We start from the raw sequence: 14,358 nt of genomic DNA on the forward strand, positions 1-14,358 counted from the left end.
TCCGTCACTGGAGCTACACCAACCCTATCCAACCCTATCACGTTTCGCATTTTATCTCTAAGTGTAAAGTCACTCATCCACCTAATCATTCTCATCTCGTCAACACTTAACTTAGTATTATTCTTCTCTTTTAAAGGCCAACATTCTGCACCATAGGACATTGCAGGTCTCACCACCATCTTATAAAATTTTCCTTTCAGTCTAAGCGGTACTTTTTCTATCACACAAAAGGCCCGAAGCATTCCTACACTTCAACCAACCAACTTGAATTCTACTAATAACATTCACATCTATACCACCATTGCTTTGAACAATTGACCTGAGAGATCTGAATCGTTCACACCTTCTAATAATTTGATCACCCAAAGATACACTTCTGTCACTAGGGCTACTACTAAAATTACATTCCATGTATACAGTTTTATTTCTAGTCAAACGAAAGCCATTAGACTCCAACGTAGACCTCTATAATTCAAGTTTTTCCTGGGCTTTTTCTCTCGTCTTATCCAGGAGAAGGATATCAACAACAAAAGGCATATACCAAGATACATTCTCCTGTAATGTCCAGTAAGACCATCCATAACTAAAGCAAAAAGATATGGACTTGAAGCTGATCCCTGATGTAACCCAACAGAAATAGGAAAATATTTAGTCAATCCTCCTCCTGTTCAAACACAAGTAACAACTCTCGTATACATATCTTTAATGACTTGAATATAAGTCATATCAACACCTTTCTTCTCAAGAACTTTCCAAAGGATATCTCTTAGAACCTGCTTTTAATAACTAAAAAAAATCCAAAAAGCACAGAGTTGGCCACAAATCTAGAGTCCCTTTCCTACTAGATACAAATACAAGTATCAAACCATCAACTTTTAGATCTGCAGCACTACTCTCCATAATCACAACAAATCTGCAGCCACTGAATAACCAAATATCAAACCACCAACATCTCCGCTGCAACCTCATCTAGAATCACAAAAAATTGCAAGCAACAAACCACCCAAAACTACAATATGCAGGGGGAGATCACCTACATATATCCAGCAACAACTAAAAGCCGACTACCGGTACAAAAACTATATTTCCAACGAATTCACAAATACAGATCGATTAACAACAAAACTTCAAATGACCATCGAGTGCAGAACAATATTTTCAAAAGAACTGCCAGAGAATCCAACCCATTCTCATAGTGGGGAACATCATAGACACATTTTAATTTAAAAAAGCACGAAAAACAAATCCGACTAAATGATAAACACCATCACTACTAAAATGGCAATCAATCCTTCTGTTCATTCATCTTAATGCACACATCTTATGTTTTTAACAATTGTCGACTTAAAAATCTATAAATTTTTTCAAGCATGAACACATCCGCACAGCCAAAGTATTATGTTAATATTCATCTAAGTATATATATAGAAATAACTGTTGCCTATAGAATATATAATATCATCACAAAAAGCCTGCTATGCCATTGATACCCACCATCAGTAAATAAAGCTTCAGCATTTAACATAGCACTTGGCATTACATTTATGAATATCAAGAAAAGAACTAGATGTGCATCCTAAGTGAGGGGACAGAAAAAAAATTGAATCGAATCAGAAGTATGGGTGATAGGTGATCGTCATGGAATAAAGCAAATCAGATTTATCTGTTAAAAACTAGACTAATACTACAATTTTAAAAATTTTATATCTTAAAAGCCTTCATCTCAATATGCGTAACCTCAATCAAATTTTATTTTTCTAGCAATTTATTTCATAAGAATTCTTGTAAAAAACTCTTTATAATTTAGATGAACTAATATTTAATTACTTTATTCAAATTTCACTTATTTCTAACTAACATCTATAGTAACTTTCCTGGTATGATGCATGCAATAATAATGCAGAAGTATTTATATCCTTCCCAAAGTATACCCTATAACAAGTTCTAAGATAGGATCATGATAAAAACTGATAACTAATATTTATCATATTCCACAATTTTCTATAAATAACTAGCAAATCATACTAATATGATGTGTTGTTTAACATAAATACAAACAACCTCTTAAACAAAAAAAAAACAAAAAAAAAAAACAAAAAATTAATGCAATACAAGATTAGTACTGAAGAATTATGATTTTTTTTTATTACAACCAATTAGATGAAAATTTAAATGTGTTTTGTTAAAGTCAAATATAATGTACATGTTAACAGGAACTTTACTTTCTCCATAAAATTCTTTTTATAAACTTTTAAATCAAGAATGCCAAAAAAATTAAATCAATAGCAATTCAATTCATATAGATAATTTCTTAGATATTTCATCAGGGGTTACAATTAAAAAATTATTAAATTTATTTCTCAACTTCAATAAGCATGATTTATATAGTTTGACAATCAATGAAAAATTTAGATTCTAATTCAGGTTTATATTAATCACTGATGTCAACTTTAGATTTAAATTGAATTTTCTTGCACAAATTTAGACTTAGATTCAATAACATGCTCTAATGTAGACTTTTAGTGCATATTCATATTTAATAACATTAGACGTAGAATCATATTGTAATTGAAGATTATTTTATGCAACAAATTCATCATAAAAAAATATTCATGGACAATAATTTCATGAAGAGGACAAATTTGATCATAATATATGATGTTAGAATTAACTAGGGCAACAAACAAACCATGCATTTGATAAGATACTTATGGCTTGACTCCATCAATGCTCGCTCATGATCATTTGATTAGCTAATCAAGCAAGCTCAAATATTTTAAAAAAAACTTGATTGATAAAGAAACATGATTAAATAGCTCATTTTTTATTTATTTATCATAAAAAATATCATTTAAAGCTCGTTAAGAAGCTTAATTAAAGCTCAATCATGGCTTATTATAAATATTTCGATTCTCTTTAGAATATAAAATAAACATATTCATTCAACTTGAAAATGGCATAATTGATTAAACCACAAAAATCTTAATTTTCCCCAACATCACTGGATGTTTATTTCGATTTTTCCCTCAACCACATAATCCACTAGACCAATACAATTGTGTTTCAGCCCACAACAATTAGATGCTTAAAGTAGTACTATTTATATAGTTTAAAACATAAAGCTCTAGCATTAAGATCGATTGTGTAATTTTGTGACCTTGTAGCTCATATTGGATCTCTGCTTGAAAATTTTTTGAAATGATTTAATAAATATTTAAAAAATTTAGCAGTACTTATCCCAAAGTTTAAAAGGTATATTAAATTAAAATTTAATTATTTAAGCTCAACAAGCTCGAGTTAACAAGGCTTGTTTACTTTTCCAAATGAGAAGCTCATTTATTTTGCTAAATAAGCTACTCATGAATAGATTGAATAATCTCAATATGAATCAAACTCGTGTCGAGCTCAAATCTAGTTCAAATAACCATGATCTTAAAGAACCAAGCTTAGACACATTAAAAAAACTCAAATTGACTCGAGTCAAGCTCAAATAAGATTAAAATAAACACGATTGAGCTCAAATAAGCTCTTGATTAGCTCAATTCAGTTCACTTAAAGTACTAGTATCGACATGTGCTTAACAGGAAGCATTTTAATGATTTTTTTTTTCTAATATGAATAAATAGTGGAGTAATTCTAATAAAAGAAAATTTTTAATCTTCCTCAATCCAAAAGCTCTATAGAGCATCATCAAACATATTTTGAGAATTATAATTGAACTTATGCATAATTTCTTGCCTGGAACTTTTAATGAAATAGAAAATGATAAAAAGGCATACCTTGTATAAAATTCTTAAATTGATCAAACAATAAGTTTCTATAATCATTAAAAACAAAAATTATTCTTTAAGGTTATGTTTCATTACAACCCATACAGACTTTATCGATATAGAAACATTTCGCCAAAAATATTCACAGCATCCATTAATTTTATTTTAACAAATTCAGCATTATTATTGAATCAAACCTATTATATCTTTCAAAAATGTTACCTAAGTTATCTATCAAATTTTAAAATTTTCTGGGATTACGCTTTCATTGGTTATGCATTTGTAAATCGACAATGAGTTGCACAAAATCGCACAAACGCATTCAAATTTTCATATAAAAAATCCTTAATGCAGTTGAAAACTAAAAATACAAAGAAAAAAAACTTGCAAATATAAAAAACTAATAGATATTTATTAGAAATAATGTGTGAAAATCTGAAAAATAAAATCATAAATTGAGAATCATGTTATCTGAGATATCTAGAATATATCAAGTTTTGATGACATATCAATCACATGTCCAAGCCAAATTAATATTTAGAAAGAACAAATAAAAAAAAAATACAACTAATCATCAAACAAAGCCTCACAATTTTACAAAGTGACAGCCTCTCTAAGAAAAAAAAACTTTAGACACCTAAATGTACAAGAAGACTCAAAGCAATTGCACATCCGACTAAAAAATTATTGAGAACAGTTAAGAAGGTGTTTGGTTACCCACATTACAAATGTAATGCAAACCAAATGTAGAGGATTTCCAGATGTGGCATTTCATTGTATGAAAATATAATGTTGTGTAAAGTTCTATTGAATATGACTTTAGTTGAAAGTTGATATACTTAGACATAAGCAAGATTAATTGACTGAATCGGTCGATTCTTAAATACACATATTCGAACTATATGGTTAACTATGAATTGGGAATCTTACACTACAAAAGCTACCGATATGCGCCACTGCTTGCCCCCCATCGACTGCCACCGGCTTCCGGAAGAGGCACAAAGAAACGAAGCCAAGCCAGCTAGAGCTCGTTTATTAAAATTCTGTTCAAGCTGGGCCCGAGCTCGATTCGAGCTTTTAAGAAAGTGTGAAGTCAAGCTTGTATATTAGAGCCCGGTTCCAACTTGGCTTTAACTTATCAATGAGCTGATCATTTAACAAAATAAAGAGACCATAATCAAGCCTTTATTGAGCTTTATTCAAGCTATATACGAGCAGCTTGTTTGATAGAATAAATGACACATATCAAATAAGGTATGTTGAGCCTATAAATAAACATTCAAATGTATAATTAACATGATCGAGGTGTAGTCGAGTCGTAATCAAGCTTCTTAACTAACTTATTTACGAGCTTTAAATGACATTGATATGAACATAAGTGAATCAAATAAGTTGTTCAAACATGTTCATTTAGCAACTGAGCATTACAAAAGTGTTCAAGCTCATTCAAATCGCTAATCAAATGATCATGAATGAGCTCTTATCTAGCTGAACCATAAGTAGTTAGTTCACTCAAAGTTCTTGCCTCTAGCCGCCCACTAGCCATCCGAGAATTGTGTCTTACCATCAAGCTGTGCATTCATTTAATTTTGTTTCAAACCAAACAGAAAAATCAATCTCCTACATTTATTTTAAACCTAACTAAAAAAATTTAAAATATTTTAAATATACTACATTTTAGTTACACTACATCATTTTATAAAATATTTCTTTTTTGGTAAATCAGGTCATCCCTTAAACTATTTTTATAACTTGGCCCAATTACAAAAAAATTCAAATACACTAGATTTTTATTACATTGCATTCCTTTTAAACTAAATTTCTTTTACAATAAATAAAGCAAGACCCTTAATCGATTTTATTTGAACCCTCCCTTATAATAACAAATTTCTCTATTTATAATTAAAATTTTCAGAAAATAAAAATCCTAAGTTCATATCCGACAAGATACAAAATTGCAAAATACAAAACCATTAATTCTCATCATCCACAAGCCCATTTCCTCCATTATCGCAAAAAGCCAATAATGACAAACAAGTTGAAGTTGCAAGATGCCCTGGGCAACTGCCTACATATATCTTGTAGCAGCCAATTGCACATCAATTGCAAACCCCAATCTAGCCATAACCATGATACTTCCAAGGCAACAACAAATATTGATCTAATAACCTCAAAATGCCATACCACCATCAAATGCAAAATAGGGATTTCAAGAGAAAATTTAGCAAATACAGCCCATTCTCAAAGTAGAGAACATCATAAACAACTTTTATTGAAAGCAAAACATGAAAATATCCTACTAAAAAATCAACCAAACTACTGAAATGAAATTTTCCTTTCAATCTATTAGTTTAAATGTACACCTATAGCATCTTTTATGATGTAGACCATTATAGTTTTTGATGATATGTAATTTTCATCAACCATATGAGAAAGTCACATTGATCCACTACCATAAAATATAAATATTAACAGATGAATTACTCAATGAATGTCCATATAAAAAAAGAAACCTTAAAGAACCCCGAGTAAAGCAAGGTTTGAACTGAACATTGATTTTTTTATCAAAGGTTAATATTGGGCATTAATGACTTCAGTTAGCAAAAGGAATTCATGATGATCGTAGCCTATAATAGCTTTTTATAATACGTAATTTTCATCAACCATATGATATCAATTACATATCAAAGTCACATTGATTCAACATCACAAAATATAATATTAGCAGATTAACTACTCAATGGATGTCCATATACAATAAAAAAACCTAGAATAACCCCAGTAAAACAAAGTTTAAACTGAAAATTGATTTTTTATCAAAGGGCTAATACTAGGAATTCAAGTTTTAGGTTAAACTAAAACGAACAAAACAAATAATAATTTATTTTGTGAAAAAATAGGTTCATCTAAGTAATGTGATGATACAAACAAACATTGAAAACCATCTAATTATACATTCAATGGCATTGCTCATTGTGATACAACACTTATAAGGTTCAGAAGCCGAAACAGATTAATCTGGTACAGCAAAAGCCTCAAAAAATTTAAGGTACAAAAAATATTCAGTAATATTAGAATTTCATAGTCAAATTATATGATTAATAAATTCTAAATAACACCTTTACAACCAAAATATATTAAACCTGACCCCGAGACACAAACAAAAAAAGGAAAAAAAAAAAACAGCAACACAAAACAGTTTTAGTCGTGGCAGGACATGTTTTCAAGATAGCATGGGTATCAAAGAGGAAGAAGTTTGTAGGTCCTCTATATTCCTCTACGTAAATGATTAACTATGTGGTTTTTCATGTAAACTTGAACCCTCATAGCATGAAATTGCTGTGATTTAAAAATAAACTCTCCTACTTAGGGGTGTAAAAAATTCACTCGACATGCCAAGTCAACACAAACTCGACTCAAAAAACTCGAGGTTTGGGATGACCCGAATAATTTTGGGTCGGGTTCGAGTTAGAAATCCTAACATGTTTATTTTTTGGAGTTGGGTTTGAGTTGACTTGCCAACCAAAAATTGACCTGAATCCGACCCGCTTTCCTGAAAATAACTCAAAATCGACCCGCCAACTCGAAATTGGTTATAAACAACCAAAATATTACCGAATAACTTTTATGCCTTACGTTAAACGGGGTTTGAAGGTGTGTCGGGTTGGGGTTGGACTTTCGGACCCGTTTAATATTCGGGTTGGGTTAAGGTCAAGCAGTTTCGAGTTAGTTCAATTTTGGGGCAAACCCGAACCAACACGTGAACCCGGCACCCCAACTCCCACTATTAATTTGCAGGTTGTATCTCATTGGCAAAGGACAGGAAAATGATATTTGATGTGCAAATTGGAAGACGATGAGATAACAAATGATAAACATTGGATTCTACCATTTTGCTTAAAGAACTACCTGATTTAAAGTGTTAGCGGAAGCAGCAACCATCATGGTCCCAGCACAAGTACAACAAAGGCCAACAACGTCTATAACATGTCCACTTCCCAGAACATAACCTGCTCCAGAAGTTGCAACCACAAGCATGCTGAAGAGAAATATAAAATAGCATCCAACAGTCATATACTATTGAAAGAAAAATAGTGAAAGAAAAACACTAAAGTTTTAAAAGGAAGATTCACTACTTTATTCAACTACTATTGAAAAAAATTGATGAATATAGAGAAAAAAAATAAAGTAACATGAAGGTGATCATGTGCCTACAAATGCGGTAACTTGGCCAAGCTGCAGTGTAAAAGAAGCAAGCTCTCTATTGCTCCTATTAATAACCACAATTTATCATAGCAATATTATGAAGTTACACTTCAAATTACAATAATGTGAAAAGAGAACTGAAATTTTGTATAATATGGTGCAATCTCTGTAGCAGTCATCCTAAAGTCATAAAATAGATTAAAAACAACTATGATGCAACAACAAATCAACTATCATATAAAACTCGAAAGATGTAAATTGATATTCCTGATTGATGTAGTTCAAGATGCTTTGAAGGATACATAGAAAACATTATCAATAACATATTGAAGGTTGTCTTAAAATACAAACAGAAAATGTAGGTTTTTCAGTTTCCATTATGATCAGTTTCAAGCAAAACCTGAAAACTTGAAAAAGAATATATAAATGACATTCTTTAACTCCAGGACAGCCAAAAGCATGCTAATCTAGTGATAGTGAGGGGAGGTTCAGCACAAAATATATTGGAAAGGTAGGATGTTTATAAAAGCACGTGTAATGAATAGCATTGCACCCACTCTTACATAATGAATTGCTCAATACAAGCTGGCTTTGCACTGAAAACTCCTGAGAATGCTTATTTTCAAATCACCAACTAAGTTATCTAACTATCAAATAGATTCCAAATATAAAGTAAAATTCATAATTTACAAAAAGTTCTATTAATCTCAATGAATAGACTAATCACAACAAACTGCCACAACAGCCGGTAACATTACTTCTCTGTGATAATGTTGTAAATGTGCAACAAAGGAGTAATTGCAATGAGGTGCGCATTCAATTAAGTGGATGTAACTAATGGCAAGCATACAAACAACACATGGTTCACAATCAGAAAATTCAAATGACAAACCGCGGTTATAGTTGCTAATATAGCCAAAGAAATAACATCAGTATGCTTAAAATATTGAAGACGAATAATGAATGGAGAGCATGTGAAGCTACTTATAAGACTTGACTTGTAAATATATAAACTAGATAATCAATTAGTTATTTCTAGATCCAAGTATGGTCTCTATTCACATTATCCAGGCTGACAATAAATTAGCCAGAAATGAAAGTAAAGCCACTGCAGTTACTGTGAGATTGTCTATAAATTTTTAGAGACAAGAAGACCAAGCAGAGTAAACAACAGACAAAAGAAGCAGTGTGAAAGCTGAACATGGCCAGTAGGACAAGAAATGAAACAAAACCAAGCGATGAAAACCATCGGCAGCTAGAAAGGAAAGCTAAAGTCATTAAAAATCATCATTTCCCCCAAATTTATAGAAAAGAGAAGCTAATGAAAGATGCTGTCCCCTGCCAAGGCATTTGAAAAAAATTAGCACAAGTTGATGAAGAGCAAGCTGAAGAAAATAATTATGAGATTCTCAAGAGGTGAGAGCCAGGAGAAAATGATGCAGCAGCACCTCAAATCATCTTTCAGGTGAAAGGAGAAAAGCTATGTGGTAACAAGAAGGTTAGGGGCTACCATCAAGAGGAAGAGAAGAACGAGATCAAATGCCAAAATAAAGTCATCAGGGTGAGTCACACTATAAGAGATTACGTTCAGGAAATTCTCATACCAGCTGCATTTTTCAATGATATAGCAAAGGAACGTAGAAACAACACCCCAATGTTTCCTAAGAGGACACTTCACATCACTATTATCATCCTCGATTTAAAAATGTTGTCATGCTACATCATCAAAATAATTTTTTTTTATGATAAAGAAAAAGAAAACTACATATTTTATTAATTGGAAGTACAGAACAAGGCCAATTACAAATAAGGACGGCATAAGGCCAATTACAGGCAACATGCACACAGAGAAGTACTGGAAGAAAAACTTTTGATGAGAGTTCAGTACTTGGAAATGAGAACATAATAAATGAAACAAAAGAGCTTGCCTTATTCTCACATAGGCAATATAAAAGTGATAGTCAAAACCTTTATTGTTCATATCCATGAATTACTCATACTTGACCATTGGAGAAAAAGGAGATGCGATTTTGTAATTCATGAATTTGCATAGTCTTTGCTTAGCCAACTCTCAACTGATTTAACACAAAAATATTTAATCTTCTAATCTTTCACCATGATCTCTAGACAATTTATCTGCAAAGGCATTGAAGAGAATAAAATGCAACAAATTTTGAGGGTCTTTAGGAAGGACATATATGGAAATTAATTTATACTTTATTTCACCTTCTCTTCGAAATTAAAAAAAAAAAAGTATTCTCGCAAATAAGCTCGACATGACATAAGGAGGAATCAAATCCTTAAATTTAAGGACGTTGATGACGTCATGGTAAAAGGGAAATACAAGGCAAGATGGAAATGGTAGTGATAAAAATATAGCTTTTCATTACTAAGTGAATTGGCAAGTTAGTTTGTCTTAGAAGCTTCCACTATCTTATTTGTTATGTAGGAGGCTGATTTGAACTCGATATTCGAAAAAGCCTCAAGGCTCTTAATTTACAAACCATCCATCTTAAATCAAGAAACAGAAACAAGAGTAAAGAAGGCACAGGAAGATGGAATTTAAGAATAAAAAACTTCAACATGAAGGACCAAAATCATGAAAAAAATTTGAAGTATCAAACAGTAATTTGGCAATATTCGTTGATCAAGCTGCTGCCACAGCTCACAAATCAAAATGTTAAAAATTATTTGTAATGATTAAAAAGATCCATCTCATCATTATGGGAAGAATAAGTGACATATTAAAAAAAAAAGGATTATTTTTCATAAAATATGACTGAGTATTAAACCAACATACATAGAATGAGAACTAAACTCTAGACATTATTTTTTATCACAAACACAATGTCATATGAAAAGAAACATATCTTACAACCAAGCAAACAACAAAAAGAAAATACAAAAAGAAGAAGAATTAAGACGAGCAAGCTTCTCATAAAATTATTTTTTCTTCATGAAGGTACGCCAAAAAGTCAACAATCAATATGCCAACTTAAAGAAGTTGGCATGTCTTAACTTCATCTTTAGAAGTTCCAGCAATAAAAAGGAAGCATGACACATGATAAAAAATTATCTCTAATGAACCAGTGTGGCATTGAATCAAGTGGCAAAGAATAGGTTTGCCTCCAGCAAGAAACTAAATTGAATAAGAAGATTCTATATTTTCATATCAAAATATCTTCAATTTTTAAGTTGTTAATGCCAGTTTTCAGGTGCATCTTATGGGAAAATTCATTAGAAAGGTATGGTCATTATATAATAAATTTAGATTTCTTTGGTTTAGCATATTAAGTTACTGTATTCATTAAAGATATAATCTCAGCAACAAGAATGTCAAACTACAACCCCAAGATCGTTACCCCAACTTCTTTTCTAAGAGAAACTTAGGCAAAGTTTCTCATCTTAGAACTTCGCTCAGAAGTGGCTCAACCTCACTCATCAATCGTAATAAAAACCATGGGAGTTAGTATTTCAGAACCAAATTTGTTCATCTTTTTCATAATTTCAAGAGTAGCTCAAACCTCCTAAGAAGAACCTCTTCTAGAAGTAACATGAAAAGCAAGAGGATCTTTTGAACTGGGGCCATCCATAGAAAGGTCAAGCATTGGTGACTTCTCTAGACAATCTCTAGCTTGAGGCTCATAAATATAATAATTTAATTTAGAAAGCCATGATAGTTTTGGACTGTGTAATTGTGCACTCAAAGTCCCTTTAAAAGAATATTGTAATTCTATTCCAGCCATATGAGTTCACTCACAGTAAGCTTGGTGATGATATTAAAATAATCGGTTTCTTTCTCACCTTCAATAGAGGTGGTAGAAAAATGTCTCTTCAACAATTTTTTTCTCAAAAAATGCTTGGAAGGTAATCGTCTCTAGATTGACCAAGATCACTTAATCCACAACTTCATTAGTCATACCAAAAGGTTCAATCTTCCTTTTTTCAAGATAAGCCAATTGCGACTGCAGCATGACTTCCAAGTACTCTTGCAAGGCTTTTCATTTTCATGTTTCATAGTAAATAAATTTGAAATGAACTATAGGCGAGAAAAGTTCTCAGGATTGTCATTTTCAAATCTTTTAATCTCAACAAAACCAAATATTAATATAAGCATAGAGGAGAAAAGAAAAAGAAGAGACACAAAAAACTTTGAAATTAACTCCAGGAAAATATTTATAAGCTTTCAGTGACATCTACGTGTGTAGGAGAAAAGTAGTTAAATTCTGGTAAACAATGACAATCAATATGCCAACTCATCAAGAGCCAAATTCAATTTTGAAAGCTTCATTCTCATGTTCTTCTTGGCTTCTAAAAATAGAAAAGAGAATCAGTGAGCTAATGTACAACCAAGTCATCTAGTTCACGTTAATCAAGTCATATCACCATCATGAATCAAGTTCAACAAGTTGTAAGGCATTTGAACTAATTTGTTGAAAGCATTACGTTGTCCAAAAGAACATTCTATTAGAATCATTTAGAATAACTCACCAAGAATTTGAAGTTTTACTAATGCTATTCATCCACTCAAAATGAACTCTCCGTCAAGAGAATTTGCTAAAGAGTTCACCAAAAATTTCACCAAAGGGAATCTTTCCTCAATGATCTCGCCCTTAACACGAACAAAATTTTAAAGCTCGAATTATAAACGAGCCGAACACGAATAGCTCCTCGTTTGCTCGTGTTTGGCTCGTTTTAGCTCGAAATAAAAAAAAATTATATAACTATTTATATAACAATATATTACATATATTATTCATATAATAACATATTATTTGTATTTATGTCTAAGTTTAAATCATAACACCTCATGTGGCAATGTGGTTAATACATTCTTTTGTATATATTTGATCTAGATTCGAATCTCACACTTTACATCTATTTTTCTCAATTTAAGTTTAAAGAGCCAATTTCGAGCCGAACACGAGTTGAACACGAACACGAATATTTTAATCGAGTCGAACACGAACGCACTGTTCACGAGCTGATTTCGAACACGAGCCGCTTTCGAACACGAGCTATTTCGAACGAGCCGAACACGAGCCAAGCCTGAGCTCGCTCAAGCTGGGCTCATTTATAGCTCTAGCTGCAACAAACAGACAGTCAGTTTCCCCGCAGCAGCTTCCTGGGGCAGCGCAGTGCGACAAACAGAGCCTAAGCCAGCGTGTTTGTTCTAACATGGATCTACTAGTTTTTCAGGTTTCTAGGGATTCTCTCTCTTCAATAGGATTGTTCCAAATTACTAATAAAGTTCTCCTATTACATTAGACAAATTTGAAACCAACCGTTATAGTTATTGAAAAAAAAAATCCCTAAAATTTTAGACAAATATCCGATACCTGAGACGTGCTTTGGAGAGCTCCCAGTAGCATCGACCATAGTGATTGACAACCTCAGAGATGCCCCTGACCTTCTGGAATAGTAACGCCGGAGCATACCCCCAAGATCCCAGCACCACCTCCGCCTCAGCAGCGGGATCAGCGGTGGCTGCGGCGGAGCCTATAGGTACTCTCCTTCGGATGGAAAGCTTTCCGAACTCCGGCTTCCAGGGACCTGCCGCGGAATGGAGTCGGGAAAATTGGGGTAGACAACTCTCAAGCCCTACAGAGCTATCACTGAAGTAGGAAGAAGCAAGAAAGGGCGCAATGGAATGACGTGCAAAGCAGGACACTGGGGTAAGACTAGGGTTGCGGTTTGCACTGCGAGAGGGAAGGAGAATGAGACTCCTCGTCACGGCGCTTCTCCACATGGCAGCGAGCAACTCTTAGTAGCAGGATTTAAGCAGAATTTAAGCAGAATTTAACCTATATCCAGCCAAAGAAAACTTTGAATCCCACGGGATCTTGAACCCGTTTCTCCTTCGTTTTGCCTAAAACCAGATTTAGTAAATCCCGTTGGAACGAGGATTTACGGGATTTAGAGAAGCTGAAGCGAGAGAAGCTTGTTGGGATGAAGAAAGATAAAGACTAGGGCTAGCGGGTATGGAGCGGAATGGAAGGGGATATATACGGGGGAGTTTCGGCTATCTTCGTACGCCGCTCTAGTCGCGACTTTATCGCGAGGGTTTCGGGTAGGTGAGGAGGAGGGAAAAAATTTGCGTACACCGGAGAGGGTGGAGCGAGGTAAGCGAGGTTTGCGGGCAGGAGGGGGGCAAATATTTGCCTACATCTTACTCAGCTCTCCGCTAATCAGTGGTTATTGAGGCTACAATGGGTTATATCTGGTTATACTCTTGAAAGCTTCAATATAATCCGGATATAATTCATCTATGTCTCAGAATAACCTTTGATGTTGTACGCAGCGGGATATATACGGGAGTTTCGGCGATCTTCGTACACCAACATCTGGCTCTAGTCGCGACTTTATCGCGAGGGTTTCGGGT

General features: G+C 33.1%; 1 protein-coding gene across 1 annotated transcript in view; it reads right to left on the minus strand.

Annotated features, from left to right (window-relative positions):
• Positions 1 to 13,985, minus strand: part of LOC110020579 (protoheme IX farnesyltransferase, mitochondrial-like) — a gene marked incomplete at its 5' end in the record, with an annotated part of 39,401 nt that extends 25,416 nt beyond the window's left edge. The window contains 2 exon segments of the mRNA XM_020718723.1: positions 7,680 to 7,809; positions 13,316 to 13,985. Of these exon segments, the coding sequence (XP_020574382.1) occupies positions 7,680 to 7,809; positions 13,316 to 13,725 (540 nt within the window).
• Between the last annotated feature and the right edge of the window lie 373 nt (positions 13,986 to 14,358).

The sequence above is a fragment of the Phalaenopsis equestris genome, unplaced genomic scaffold, assembly GCF_001263595.1.
Source record: "Phalaenopsis equestris unplaced genomic scaffold, ASM126359v1 Scaffold000103, whole genome shotgun sequence".
In the NCBI taxonomy this organism is placed as follows: Eukaryota; Viridiplantae; Streptophyta; class Magnoliopsida; order Asparagales; family Orchidaceae; genus Phalaenopsis; species Phalaenopsis equestris.